The sequence below is a fragment of the Tachyglossus aculeatus genome, chromosome 3, assembly GCF_015852505.1.
Source record: "Tachyglossus aculeatus isolate mTacAcu1 chromosome 3, mTacAcu1.pri, whole genome shotgun sequence".
In the NCBI taxonomy this organism is placed as follows: Eukaryota; Metazoa; Chordata; class Mammalia; order Monotremata; family Tachyglossidae; genus Tachyglossus; species Tachyglossus aculeatus.
This window is the reverse complement of record NC_052068.1, coordinates 91,019,039-91,031,447: the sequence shown is the minus strand read 5'-3', so window position 1 is coordinate 91,031,447 and position 12,409 is coordinate 91,019,039. Positions and strand designations below refer to the sequence as shown.

The 12,409-nt window shown below is 44.3% G+C and overlaps 1 protein-coding gene across 1 annotated transcript in view; it reads right to left on the bottom strand.

Moving 5' to 3' along the window:
- The window catches only part of KIAA1328 (KIAA1328 ortholog), a 338,663-nt gene that overhangs the window by 43,431 nt on the left and 282,823 nt on the right, over positions 1–12,409 (bottom strand). Inside the window, exon 9 of the mRNA XM_038744068.1 lies at positions 5,644–5,822. Within this exon, the coding sequence (XP_038599996.1) occupies positions 5,644–5,822 (179 nt within the window). The remainder of the gene's footprint in view (positions 1–5,643; positions 5,823–12,409) is intronic.

Sequence of the window (12,409 nt, the reverse complement as noted above, 5' to 3'; positions counted from 1 at the left end):
CTTCAGCAGAATCTGAACGAACGAAGCAGGCATTGAGATGAGCCAGAAGACCCAGTAGACACAAAGGGTATGGACAGTCAATTGGACCCGCTTCAAGTTGTCACTGAGGTTCCTCGTTCCTAAATCCGGCCTCCCTTCAGATCCAAAGTGGACAGTTACCATCCCAAAAGGCTGAGGGGGCCACTCCAAAATCCAATGCAGGGGGGCCCTACAGGGCCCCAGCTCTGAGCTGTCTAATCCTGGTCCAACGAGGTGGCTTTACAGTCGCACCCTATTCTAATCAGGGCTCCTCCCTCAAGGGAGAGAAAACGAGCAAGTGCCAGGAATTTTTGTGTCAGCACAAAAATAAAATGGCAAAATGAGAAAAATGTGGTGCAGTTCTCCAAAGAACAAATAAGTTACGTTATTGGTTTCTGGCAAGTGCCAGAAATGCTTTGGGAGGCTGCGGAACTGAGGACAATTAGCTGTAGGGAAGGGAGGAAAGGAAGAGCAGTAAAGATCAAGTGCCAGGATTCCGGATTTATAATCTATCAATCAGTCATATTTATTAAGTGCTTATTGCGCTTAGAGCACTATACCAAGTGCTTGGAAAGAGTAAAATACAATGGAGTTGGTAGACACGTTCCATGAACAACCATCATATGATCTAGAGGGTCTGGGGGGACATACTTGGAATCTGGGGGCTCTTAAACCACAGAGCAGAGTTTTCCAACTACATGACTCTCCTCTGTGCCTCAATGAGAGCAATGAAAAAGGGGCAACTCAAACAGCTTAGATGGAAAAACTCTGGGCACTTTAAATGTAACTGTGACAATGGTGAGTAGATTTCTCCTGCCACAAGGGCTTCAACTGAGACAGCAGTCAAGCCTCTTCAGGAAGACCAGATCAAATAAAGTTAACATAATGGACTGGGGAGGATGGGGGGGGGGGGGGGGGTGAAGGAGTATGAGATTGGTAATCAAGATTAATGGTCTTGCGGTAAACGTTCCGGGTAGTTGTGGCCTGACTTGAGGAAAATCAACAAAATCAATCAATCGATCTTTCAATGGTACTTATTGAGCACTTACTCTGTGCATAGCGCTTAAGTGCTTGGCAAAAGAAACCATAGGAAAAAATAAAGGGCGAGGTGGTGAATACCAAAAGCCGGCCTTGCTACACGAAATGCAAGGCATTAAATCCAAGTAGTTTAACTTAGACGATCAATCAATCAATCAATCAATCAATCGTATTTATTGAGCACTTACTGTGTGCAGGGCACTGTACTGTTTTGATGATTAGTACTAGGTTATTCGTCCTGTGATAAACAAGGTGATCGAGTCAACTGCAGCACATCGCAGAAAGTTTATTTTCTAAACTTGGCCGGGTACCTCAGCAATCGCCGATGAAATGACTTCACTGTATAACTGCACTCCTAGAGTGCCGTGATCTAGTACCAGTATATTTCCTCAAAGGGGTGACTTGGGATGACTTCTGTTGCCAATGAGACTATACATTCTGTTAATGGTTACAGAAAAGAGAGGAACGAAGAGAGAGACTCAAAGCCAAGCTTTCTGAAGAGGGTAGAGAAAAGTTAATAATTCTTGGGAATGCTCTGGACCAAAACTCCACTCAGATGTTAAAAAGAAAAAATCTCTCTTTCACTACTACTCCCCTGGAACCCCAAAAATATGGAGGGGGAAAAAATGATAATAAAAAAGAAAACCATTGGTGAAAATTGCTTCTGAAAACTTTGTAGAATTGAAAAGGCTTTCTCTTGGTTCAATTGATTGGTGTAGCAACATTCTAAAATGACTATTAGGATTCACTGTGCACAACAGAAAGTGCTGAAATGTCAGCAGACTATACAGCAAACGTAATGGGTCCTGAACCCCTGTTAGTCAAAAATGATTTTGTTTCAAATTAGAAATTGATTTTCTTGGACACAAGCCCTTTACAGTCTTCCAACTTCTGTCGTTGGGCCTGGGAAGAGATTAACCTCCACCGTGGCTTCGGTCCAGTCTGATGATACTTTTCCTAAAGTTCCTCCATGAGGGCTGTTTTTTAATGTTGCTGTGGTCTTAACCAATAACATAACTTATTTGTTCTTTGGAGAACTGCACCACATTTTTCTCATTTTGCCATTTTATTTTTGTGCTGACACACACCGCAGACTAGTTGACAAGTTTTTTTTTTTAAAGCTGCTCATAATTGAACAGAAGATTATGTTAGGCACTGCACCGAAACGCCCATGCTGATTTTTTCTCCTCACAAATAAAAGATTGGTTCTCGTCTCCCCAGAGGGGAGTGACCAGGCTAAAAGGAAGACAAAGGGGAGTAACCTGGAATCTGTGAGCTGTGGTGTCTGAAAAGGAAAAGAAGATTGCATCCCAAAACCAAATCCCATCAAAGCCATTTTCTCCTTGCATCGAACACTGAAAAGTCACCTTTTGGTCACTCTCTTGCTATTTATTGGGGGGATAAAACCCTCCCCCCACTTAGGGTTTAAAATAACTGTTCCAATTAATTTCTCCAGAAGAGATTTTCATTTCCTAATTGTCCTCATCCACTGAATCCTCAGTAGACAGCAAACTCTGATGGTGCCATTTCATAGGGAGAAAGGCCCAAGGTGAGGTAAGTTCTGAAAAATCAGTCAATTGATATCATTTATTGAGTACCTATTGTGTGCAGAGCACTGTATTAAGTGCTTGAGAAAGGGCAAGAGAGTTCATGGACATGATTCCTGCCCATCAATTCTATTAACTTACTAGTTTAGTGTTTTTTGGGGTGCAAAAGTTGCTTATTTTAGCAATGAGCTCAGTTTGAGGAAATGAGGGGAAAGACAGAAGACAAGGTGGGATACCTAGGAAGTATCTGAAAAGTAGTGTGGCCTAGTGGAGGGCATGGACCTGCGAGTTGGAGAACCTGGGTTCTAATCCTGGCTCCACCACTTCTCTGCTGTGTGACCTCAGGCAGGTTACTTCACTTCTCTGTGCCTCAGTTACCTTATCTGGAAAATGGGGATTAAGACTGTGAGCCCCATGTGGGACAAGGACTGCATCCATCCTGATTACCTTGTATCTACCCCAGTACTTAGAACAGGGCTTGGCACACAGTAAGCACTTAACAAATACTATAATTGTTATTATTATCATATTTATCCAAGTGCTTAGAACAGTGCCTGACACTTAGTAAGCACTTAACAAATACCATTTAAAAAAATATTTGCCACTAGAAAGGATGGCACCCGCCGCTACCCTGCTCATTCAAGCTCTTATCCTATCCCGTCTGGACTACTGCATCAGCCTTCTCTCTGATCTCCCATCCTCGTGTCTCTCTCCACTTCAATCCATACTTCATGCTGCTTCCCGGATTATCTTTGTCCAGAAACGCTCTGGGCATATCACTCCCCTCCTCAAAAATCTCCAGTGGCTACCAATCAATCTGCGCATCAGGCAGAAACTCCTCACCCTGGGCTTCAAGGCTGTCCATCCCCTCGCCCCCTCCTACCTCACCTCCCTTCTCTCCTTCTACTGCCCAGCCCGCACCCTCCGCTCCTCCGCCGCTAATCTCCTCACTGTACCTCGTTCTCGCCTGTCCCGCCGTCGACCCCTGGCCCACGTCATCCCCCGGGCCTGGAATGCCCTCCCTCTGCCCAACCGCCAAGCTAGCTCTCTTCTTCCCTTCAAGGCCCTGCTGAGAGCTCACCTCCTCCAGGAGGCCTTCCCAGACTGAGCCCCTTCCTTCCTCTCCCCCTCGTCCCCCTCTCCTTCCCCCCAATCTTACCTCCTTCCCTTCCCCACAGCACCTGTATATATGTATATATGTTTGTACATATTTTTTACTCTATTTATTTATTTATTTTATTTGTACATATCTATTCTATTTATTTTATTTTGTTAGTATGTTTGGTTTTGTTCTCTGTCTCCCCCTTTTAGACTGTGAGCCCACTGTTGGGTAGGGACTGTCTCTATATGTTGCCAATTTGTACTTTCCAAGCGCTTAGTACAGTGCTCTGCACATAGTAAGCGCTCAATAAATACGATTGATGATGATGATGACATCCTGCCTCACATAATCCTGTTGTCCCTGGCCCAAACATCCCTCTCCTTATCATTCTTTCATTCATTCATTCAGCTGTATTTCTTGAGTGCTTACTGTATGCAGAGCACTATACTAAGTGCTTGGGAAAGCACAATACAACAATAAACAGTGACATTCCCTGTCCACAATAAACTTACAGTCTGGCAGGGTGAGGGGAGGAGGAGACAGACATCAATACAAAGAAATAAAATTACAGATATACATATCTGTACAGATATATATATATATATATATGTGTGTGTGTGTGCTGTGGGGCTGGGAGGGGGGAAGAGCAAAGGGAGTAAGTCAAGGAGATGCAGAAGGGAGTGGAAGATGAGGAAAAATGGGTCTTAGTCAGGGAAGTCCTCTTGGAGGAGGTGTGCCTTCAGTAAGGCTTTGAAAGCGGGGGAGAGTAGGGAGGGCGTTCCAGGCCAAAGGCAGGACATGGGCTAGGGGTCTAGTTAGGAAGGAGAGGAAAAGGAAACTTTTAGTGATGTTGTGAAGGTGGGACTGACAGGATTTGGTGATGGATTGATTATGTGGGTTGAATGACAGAGAGGAGTAAAGGATAACTCCAATGTTACAGACTTGTGAGACGGGAAGGATGGTGGTGCCATCTGCAATGATGGGAAAGTCAGGGGGAGGGCAGGGTTTGGGTGGGAAGATAAGGAGCTCTGTTTTGGTCATGTTAAGTTTGAGGTGACAGGAGGACAGCCAAGTAGAGATGTTTTGAAGGCAGGAGGAGATGAGAGACCGGAGAGAGGGAAAGAGATCACGGCTGGAGAGGAGGATTTGGGAATCATCTGCATAGAGATGGTAGTTGAAGCCATTGGAGCAAATGACTTCTCCAATGGGAGTGGGTATGGATAGAGAATAGAAAGGGACCCAGAACTGAATTTTGAGGAGGGACCCCCACAATTAGGGGGTGGGAGGCAGAGGAGGAGCCCTCAAAGGAGACCTGGAATGAATGGACAGAGAGATAAGAGGAGAACCAGGAGAGGGCAGAGTAAGTAAAGCCAAAGTTGGATAACGTTTCCAGGAGAAAGGGGTGGTCCACTTTGTGGAAGGTAGCTGAGAGGTCAAGGAGGTCTAGGATGGAGTAGAGGCTGTTGAATTTGGCAAGAAGGAGATCATTGGTGACTTTTGAGAGGGCGGTTTCTGTGGCGTGAAGGGGATGGAAGCCAGATAGGAGGGGGCCAAGGAGAGAATTGGAGGAGAGGAATTTGAAACAGCAGGTGTAGACAACTCACTCAAGGAGTTTGGAAAGGAATTGTCGGAGGGAGACAGGGCAATAACTGGAGGGAGCCGTGGGGTCAAAGGAGGGTTTTTTTAGGACTGGGGATACATGAGCACATTTGAAAGCAGTGAGGAAGAAGCCAATGGAGAACGAACAGTTGAAGATAACTCTTAGGAAGGAAAGAAGGGAAGGGGAGAGAGTTTTGATAAGATGCAAAGGAATGGTGTCTAATGCGCATGTGGAGAGGGTGGCTTGAAAGGAGGCAGGAGTTCTCTAGAAATGCTGCTGGGAAAGAAGGGAGAGTTGAAGAGGGGGTTCCCCCTCCCCATTCTTGAGGGTTACGATACCTCTTCCGGAGCTGCAAGTATCCTTTCTCCGACATCCCCAGAGGGCATTATCTTCTGCACGTGACCGAAACCCAACTGCTTTCTCTCCCGCACTGCTCCCATTGTTGGTGTTCAGTGCTTTGCCACCTTTGCTGGGCAGTGGAGTCCCAGGAAGACCATCCCACTTGGACTTGGCTGAGCTGGAAGGAGTGAAAGAGAAAGAGTCATTAGATACCGTACAGGGCTGGGCCATTTTCCGTCAACGGTTGCAAACATCCAAAGGGAACGAAATGGTGGTATTTCAATGGGGCGTTAGATGGAAAAGTGTTACTTATTTTCTATAATTCCCAGAACATGATGACTAGGATCGGAAGAGTGACACCATGCTATGAAGTGGGGGTACCAAAAATTCCACAGTTCACACGATCAGCACGATTTAGCATATAATAAGTCTCTGTAGGGTGCAAAGGACAAGTAGCTAGGCCGAGGTTTTGCCCTCAAAGAACTGGCATACTGAAATACACAAGCACACACACATACATTAGATGGCACTTTTCATGCATGCAAACCGATTCACATCTGAGTGATGGGTAAAAATTTTTCTGGTTATATTTTTAGTCTGGGGAAAAACAGGCATAAAAAACCAAAGAAGAGATAGAGGTAATGGGAAAACAATCAAAGATGGAAACGAAGTAGGAGGAAAATTAAAGAACATTTTGTACTCTAGAAATTTTGCTGAATTTCTACTGAGGCTGCAGTTGAACAAAACGTAAATACAGATAGCATTAACATCTTTAATTTGGAGACATCCCATTCCAGTATGGCTTTTCCCAGGACTCAAACTGCCAAGCTTTACCTTTCATTTTCATTTTGAGCATCAGGGACCACAATAAATCATACATACTGCAGGCCGGTCTCTGACATAGGGACCGTCTCTACATGTTGCTGACTTGTATTTCCCAAGCACTTAGTACAGTGCTCTGCACACAGTAAGCACTCAATAAATATGATTGAATGAATGAATGAATGAATGATATCACCAGGGGTGCTTCACGGGAAGAGGGGAGGGGCCGAGGCTACTTGAAGTCTGCAGCTGTGCTCCTAATTTTTGGGGACTGTCCCTAGTTCCATAGGGAAAAATCCCCCAATTTAAGTTTACATTTATGATGTCACAGAAAACAATGGTGCTTCTTCATTCCCTACCTTCCCATTACCCTCCACCTAGAGTTTGTATTCCTAAGTGCATACAATTTCCTGACTCATTCCCTCACCTACCCAACATTAATTCATTCATTCGTTCATTCAATCGTGTTTATTCAGTGCTTACTGTGTGCAGAGCACTGTACTAGCCACTTGGGAAGTACAAGTCAACATGACTTCCTCTATTTGTTAGTGATCTCTCTATGAATGTGTCCTTCTTATTATATCAACTCTCACTCTGATCTACTGTATATCTTTTGTTTAATATCTCTGTCTTCCCCATTAGACCACAGTCTCTTCAAGAGCAGGGACAGCGCCTTACCCCATACTTCCTTTGTGCGTTCTCAAGTGGCTCATACAGCTCCTGGAAGATTTGAGGAGTGATGACGAGGCTAAGTCAATCAATCAATCAATCGTATTTATTGAGCGCTTACTGTGTGCAGAGCACTGTACTAAGCGCTTGGGAAGTACAAGTTGACAACATATAGAGACGGTCCCTACCCAACAGTGGGCTCACAGTCTAGAAGGGGGAGACAGAGAACAAAACATATTAACAAAATAAAATAAATAGAATAGATCCACAGAGTGCTTCCTTAGGTCACAACTTGATGCAGTTCGAATGACCAACTTTTTTCCTAAATAAAAATATGTTTATAGAAAAGGAATAACACTGTCACGAAACGAGCAGAAAGACAGGCAGTAGAGTTGGTGTCAACGTATTAGGTGGAGGAATGTGATACTCATCACTGGCTAAGTGTGCAGAGTGTAGGTAGACCCGCGCTCCCTGGGCAAAAATGTAAGCATAAATTATGCCTGAAGCACCTATATGAACACAGTGACAAAACAGGCCTGAAGAGAAGATGCCCCGTGTACACAATCAATCAGCAGCTTTTTCAGAGAGGTTACTGTGGGCAGACAACCGATCCGTGGTATTTCTGGAGAGTTGACTGTCTTCAGAGCGCTTGGGATAGTACCATAAAGTTAGCAGACATGCTTCCTACCCTCAAGAATCAATCAGTCAACGGTTTTCCTTGAGTGCTTACTGTGTGCACAGTACTGTATTGAGAGCTCGGGAGAGTACGCTGCAACAGAGTTGACTCTTTCCCTGCCCACGAGGAGCTTACAATTTACTATTTTAAGGCTTTCCCCTGGTGGCTGCTTCTGATGGGGAGAGCGTGTCTGGGCACCCCAGCTGTATTCCAGTTGCACAGGGCAGAGAGGGAGATGGAAAAATGTCTGCCTGTGACAGCTGGGTGGATGGTGGAGCCAGAAGTAACAGTTTCAGAGGCAGAGCGCCATTCAAGCTGGCGCTAGCAGGGCCCCCAGGGCCTGATGCACAATTAGTCTCACTTGGGTAGCACTAAGGCAGAACACTGAGCGGTGAGACTGCCATCAGGTTCAGCTGAAATGCCGTCTAAGCTTTCTGTCCTCGCCCTCCCTCGATTTCAGGGTTTCACACGATAAGACTGCTAATAATCTTGCCTGCCGACTGCATAATTTACGATGGCTCGAATCAGTGGCTTATTTACCCAATAGGGTAAAATAATCTAGCAATTTCTGCTAAATATGGCTGAGAGTGGAACGGAACTATCTGCTGATTGAAGGCACTGAAAAACTTATTGGTTAAAAGGGTCTTTATGAAAGTATAGCACCACAGAGAGTTTTCTATTTAAGTTTCTGCATGATAAAGATGTTTAGAATAACTGGCGGTGTTTAAATGCTATCTGTGGGAATTAGCAGTTGATAGGATTATTTAGGCCTTCCCTCAAAGTACATGGAAGGAGAGAAACATGCCAGAATCAGACTTAGCATAATGCTGCGACCTCACTGACCACCAGGTAAAAATCACTCTTCAATTATGATTATTTAGCCTAAAAATTTATAGATGTTAGAAAAGTGACTACGGTCTTTGTGAGGGACAGTTTCTGGCACCGCCCTCCCCCCCCGCCCTCCTGCCCCGTGGCAGGGTAACGATGGGTAATTAAGGAGGAGGGGAAGCGGGAGAGAAAAATAATAATAATAATAATAATGTTGGTATTTGTTAAGCAATTACTATATGCAAAGCACTGTTCTAAGAGCTGGGGAGGTTACAAGGTGATCAGGTTGTCCCACGGGAGGTTCAAAATTTTAATCCCCATTTTACAGATGAGGTAACTGAGGCACAGAGAGATTTAGTGACTTGCTCAAAGTCACACAGCTGACAGTTGGCAGAGCTGGGATTTGAACCCATGACATCTGACTCCAAAGCCCGCGCTCTTTCCACTGAGCCACGCTGCTTCTTATGATCAAGGGGATGGGAAAGGTTCACTTACGAGAAAGGATTAAGTGATTCCACCACACTCAAAGGATTTCCAGGCTAATAGCAATTCAGCGGCATCGCTCCCTCCGGCTGTTAAGCCAAATCCATTTCCTGTTTGATTTGGGTCTAAAGTGGAGGAGAATACTTCTACTTTCTGCACTGAGGCGGGTCGGTGGCAAGATTTTCCTAAGGGTGGGCCTGAAAGGAAGCAGGGTTGGGACGCTGGCCAAAGAGCAAATGTCATTTCCATTTAAACATAATTCCACTGGCCATTTAAAACGAAGAGCAACTAGTCAAGAAAGGTTGCTTTTTTGGCGTTTGATAGGGATAAATACCAGGCAACCATTCAGGTTACGAAGAAAAGATACAGAAGTAATGAACAGAGTTAGAAAGCCAAAGAGGGAAACCATCAAATCAATAAAACTATAGGAAGCAAAAGAGAAAGAAATCTGAAAACAGAAATTCAAGTACCAAAGTCAGCTAGAGTGCCCCTAGAACTACTGAATACAGGAGCGAGAGCTGGCCAGAAAGATAAGGATAGAGGTAAAATAACCACAGTTGAACTGAAGTATAATAGAAAGGCAACTGAAAACACTAGCAAAGAAAGGATACAGGTTGAAAAAGAAAGGATGAGGACCAGCTCCGGGCATGGGTATAAATTCTGAAAAAAAGGAAGTTAGAGGGATAAGGACCTGGTGCTGGGCAGAGTAAAAGCCAAACAAGTACAAGAAACCAGATGAGACGGTGAGAAGACAAAGAAGTAGTATGACCTGAGGATAGAGTACAGACCTGAGAGTCAGAAGGACCTGGGTTCTAATCCTGGACACCCAACTTGTCTGCTGTGTGACCTTGGTCTTCACTTCACTTCTCTGTGCCTCAGCTTCCCTAAAATGAGGATTAAGGCTGTGAGCCTTATGTGGGAAATGGATTGTGTCTCACCTGATTAGCTTGTATCCACTTGGTACAGTGGCTGGCACACAGTAAGCACTTAACAGATATTATATATATATATATATATATATATATATATATATATATATATATATATAGTATTGTATTGTATATTGGATATACTTGTATATCTAAAGATAAAGGGAGGGGAAAATGGATGTCTGAAGACCAGCTGATGAAGAGAGTCTGAAGAGCAGAAAGGCCAAAAGAGAGATGATGGCAACAGAGAAGAAATAATAATGATAATTGTGTCATTTGTAAGTGCTTACTATGTGCCAACCACTATAATAAGCGTTTGGGTAGACGCAATGCAATCAGATTACAGACACTGTCCCACATGAGGCTTCCAGGCTAAATGTGAGGGGGAGAAAGATATTAAGTCCCCATTTTACAGATGAGGAAACTGAGGCACAGAGAAGTTAGGTGACTTGGCCAAAATTAGTGAGGCAGGGTGGTCAGATTGGAGTATTTAAAACCTGGACGGAATCTAGTTTTTTTATTATTATTATTTTTATAACGGTATTTGTTAAGCGATTACTATGTGCTGTACTTCGCATTGGGGTAGACACAGGTTATTATTATTATAATGGTATTTGTTAAGCACTTACTACGTGCAAAGCATTTCTAAGCACGGCGGCGGGGGGGGGGGGGATACAAGGTGATCAGGTTGTCCCACGTGGAGTTCACAGTCTTAATCCCCATTTTATAGATGAGGAAACTGAGGCACAGAGAAGTTAGGTGACTTGGTCAACATTACACAGCAAGCAAGTGGCACAGCCAGGATTAGGAGTGCAATCTGAACACCTCCAGAATAGTGAGGCAGGGTGGTCAGATTGGAGTATTTAAAACCTGGAAGGACTCTAGTTTTTTTATTATTATTATTTTTATAACGGTATTTGTTAAGCGATTACTATGTGCTGTACTTCGCATTGGGGTAGACACAGGTTATTATTATTATTATAATGGCATTGGTTAAGTGCTTACTATGTGCAAAGCACTGTTCTAAGCGCTGGGGGGGATACAAGGTGATCAGGTTGTCCCACGTGGGCTTCACAGTCTTAATCCCCATTTTACAGATGAGGTAACTGAGGCTCAGAGAAGTTAAGTTCAGTCTTAATCCCCATTTTATAGATGAGGTAACCGAGGCTCAGAGAAGTTAAGTGACTTGTCCAAGGTCAGTCAGCAGACATGTGGTGGAGCCGGGATTAGAACCCATGACCTTTGACTCCCAAGCCCATGCTCTTTCCACTGAGCCATGCTGCTTCACTGAGTTAATCAGGTTGGACACAGTCCATGTCCCACATGGGGCTCACAGTCTTAATCCCCACTTACAGAGGAGGGAACTGAGGCACGGAGAAGTACAGTGACTTGCCCAGGGTCACACGACAACCAAGTGGCAGAGCTGGGATTAGAAACCAGAATTAGAATCCAGGATTAGATTAGAATCATCCTAACTCACAGGCCCATGCTCTATCCACTTAGGCCATACTGCTTCTCCGTTTAAAAAGTACCTCGGACAACAGATAATACCGCAATTGTCACGGAGTCAAAATATTGTCATCCTGCTGGTCTGAAGGTGACACCACTGCACAGAAGATGCATGCCTGCAACAACCAGCGAGGATTCTGCTTATTATCTTTAGAAGACCAGAAAGTGCACCCTGCCGTTCAGGGAAATGCTATGATTGAAGAAGACCTGAAGTTGACTAATGAACTTCTTCCCTTCTTTCGGCCCACCAGGGCTCTGATGGAGCTGCTCCCCGATAATGAATGAACCGAGGCTGGCAAAGCAGAAAAGCGGATAAGAAGAAAATAACCCGAGAGTCCATAAATAACATAGTTCATCTTGACCGGGAACAGGTTGAAATTCATTTCTGCTTTTCAACACCCTGACACATTAAAGCATCGCCTGACTCATCCTCGGCCCCACGACACTTACATGCACATCCGTAATTCACTTATTTAAATTAATGTCCGTCTCCCCCTCTGGATTGTAAGCTCCCTGTGGGCAGGGAACATGTCTACCAAAAATGTTTTATTGTTGTCTTCCAAGTGCTTAGTACAGTGCTCTGCATACAGCAAGTGCTCAATAAATATGACTGACTGATTGACTGCCAGCCCAAAAAGGTGGTTAATTTGGAAACGACAGCACTTTCTAGTTCAGCAACAAGTATGTGCACACACTCCCCTGGCCTTTTAGATTTGAAAATCTTTACTAACAACAGATCATTTCCCTTATTGTCTGAGGGAAACTGAGGTAGCAAGGGCAAAGGAGAAATCGCGAAGCAGATGGAACTGGAACTCTGCACGTCTTAGACCACCGCACTTGGGAGTCAAT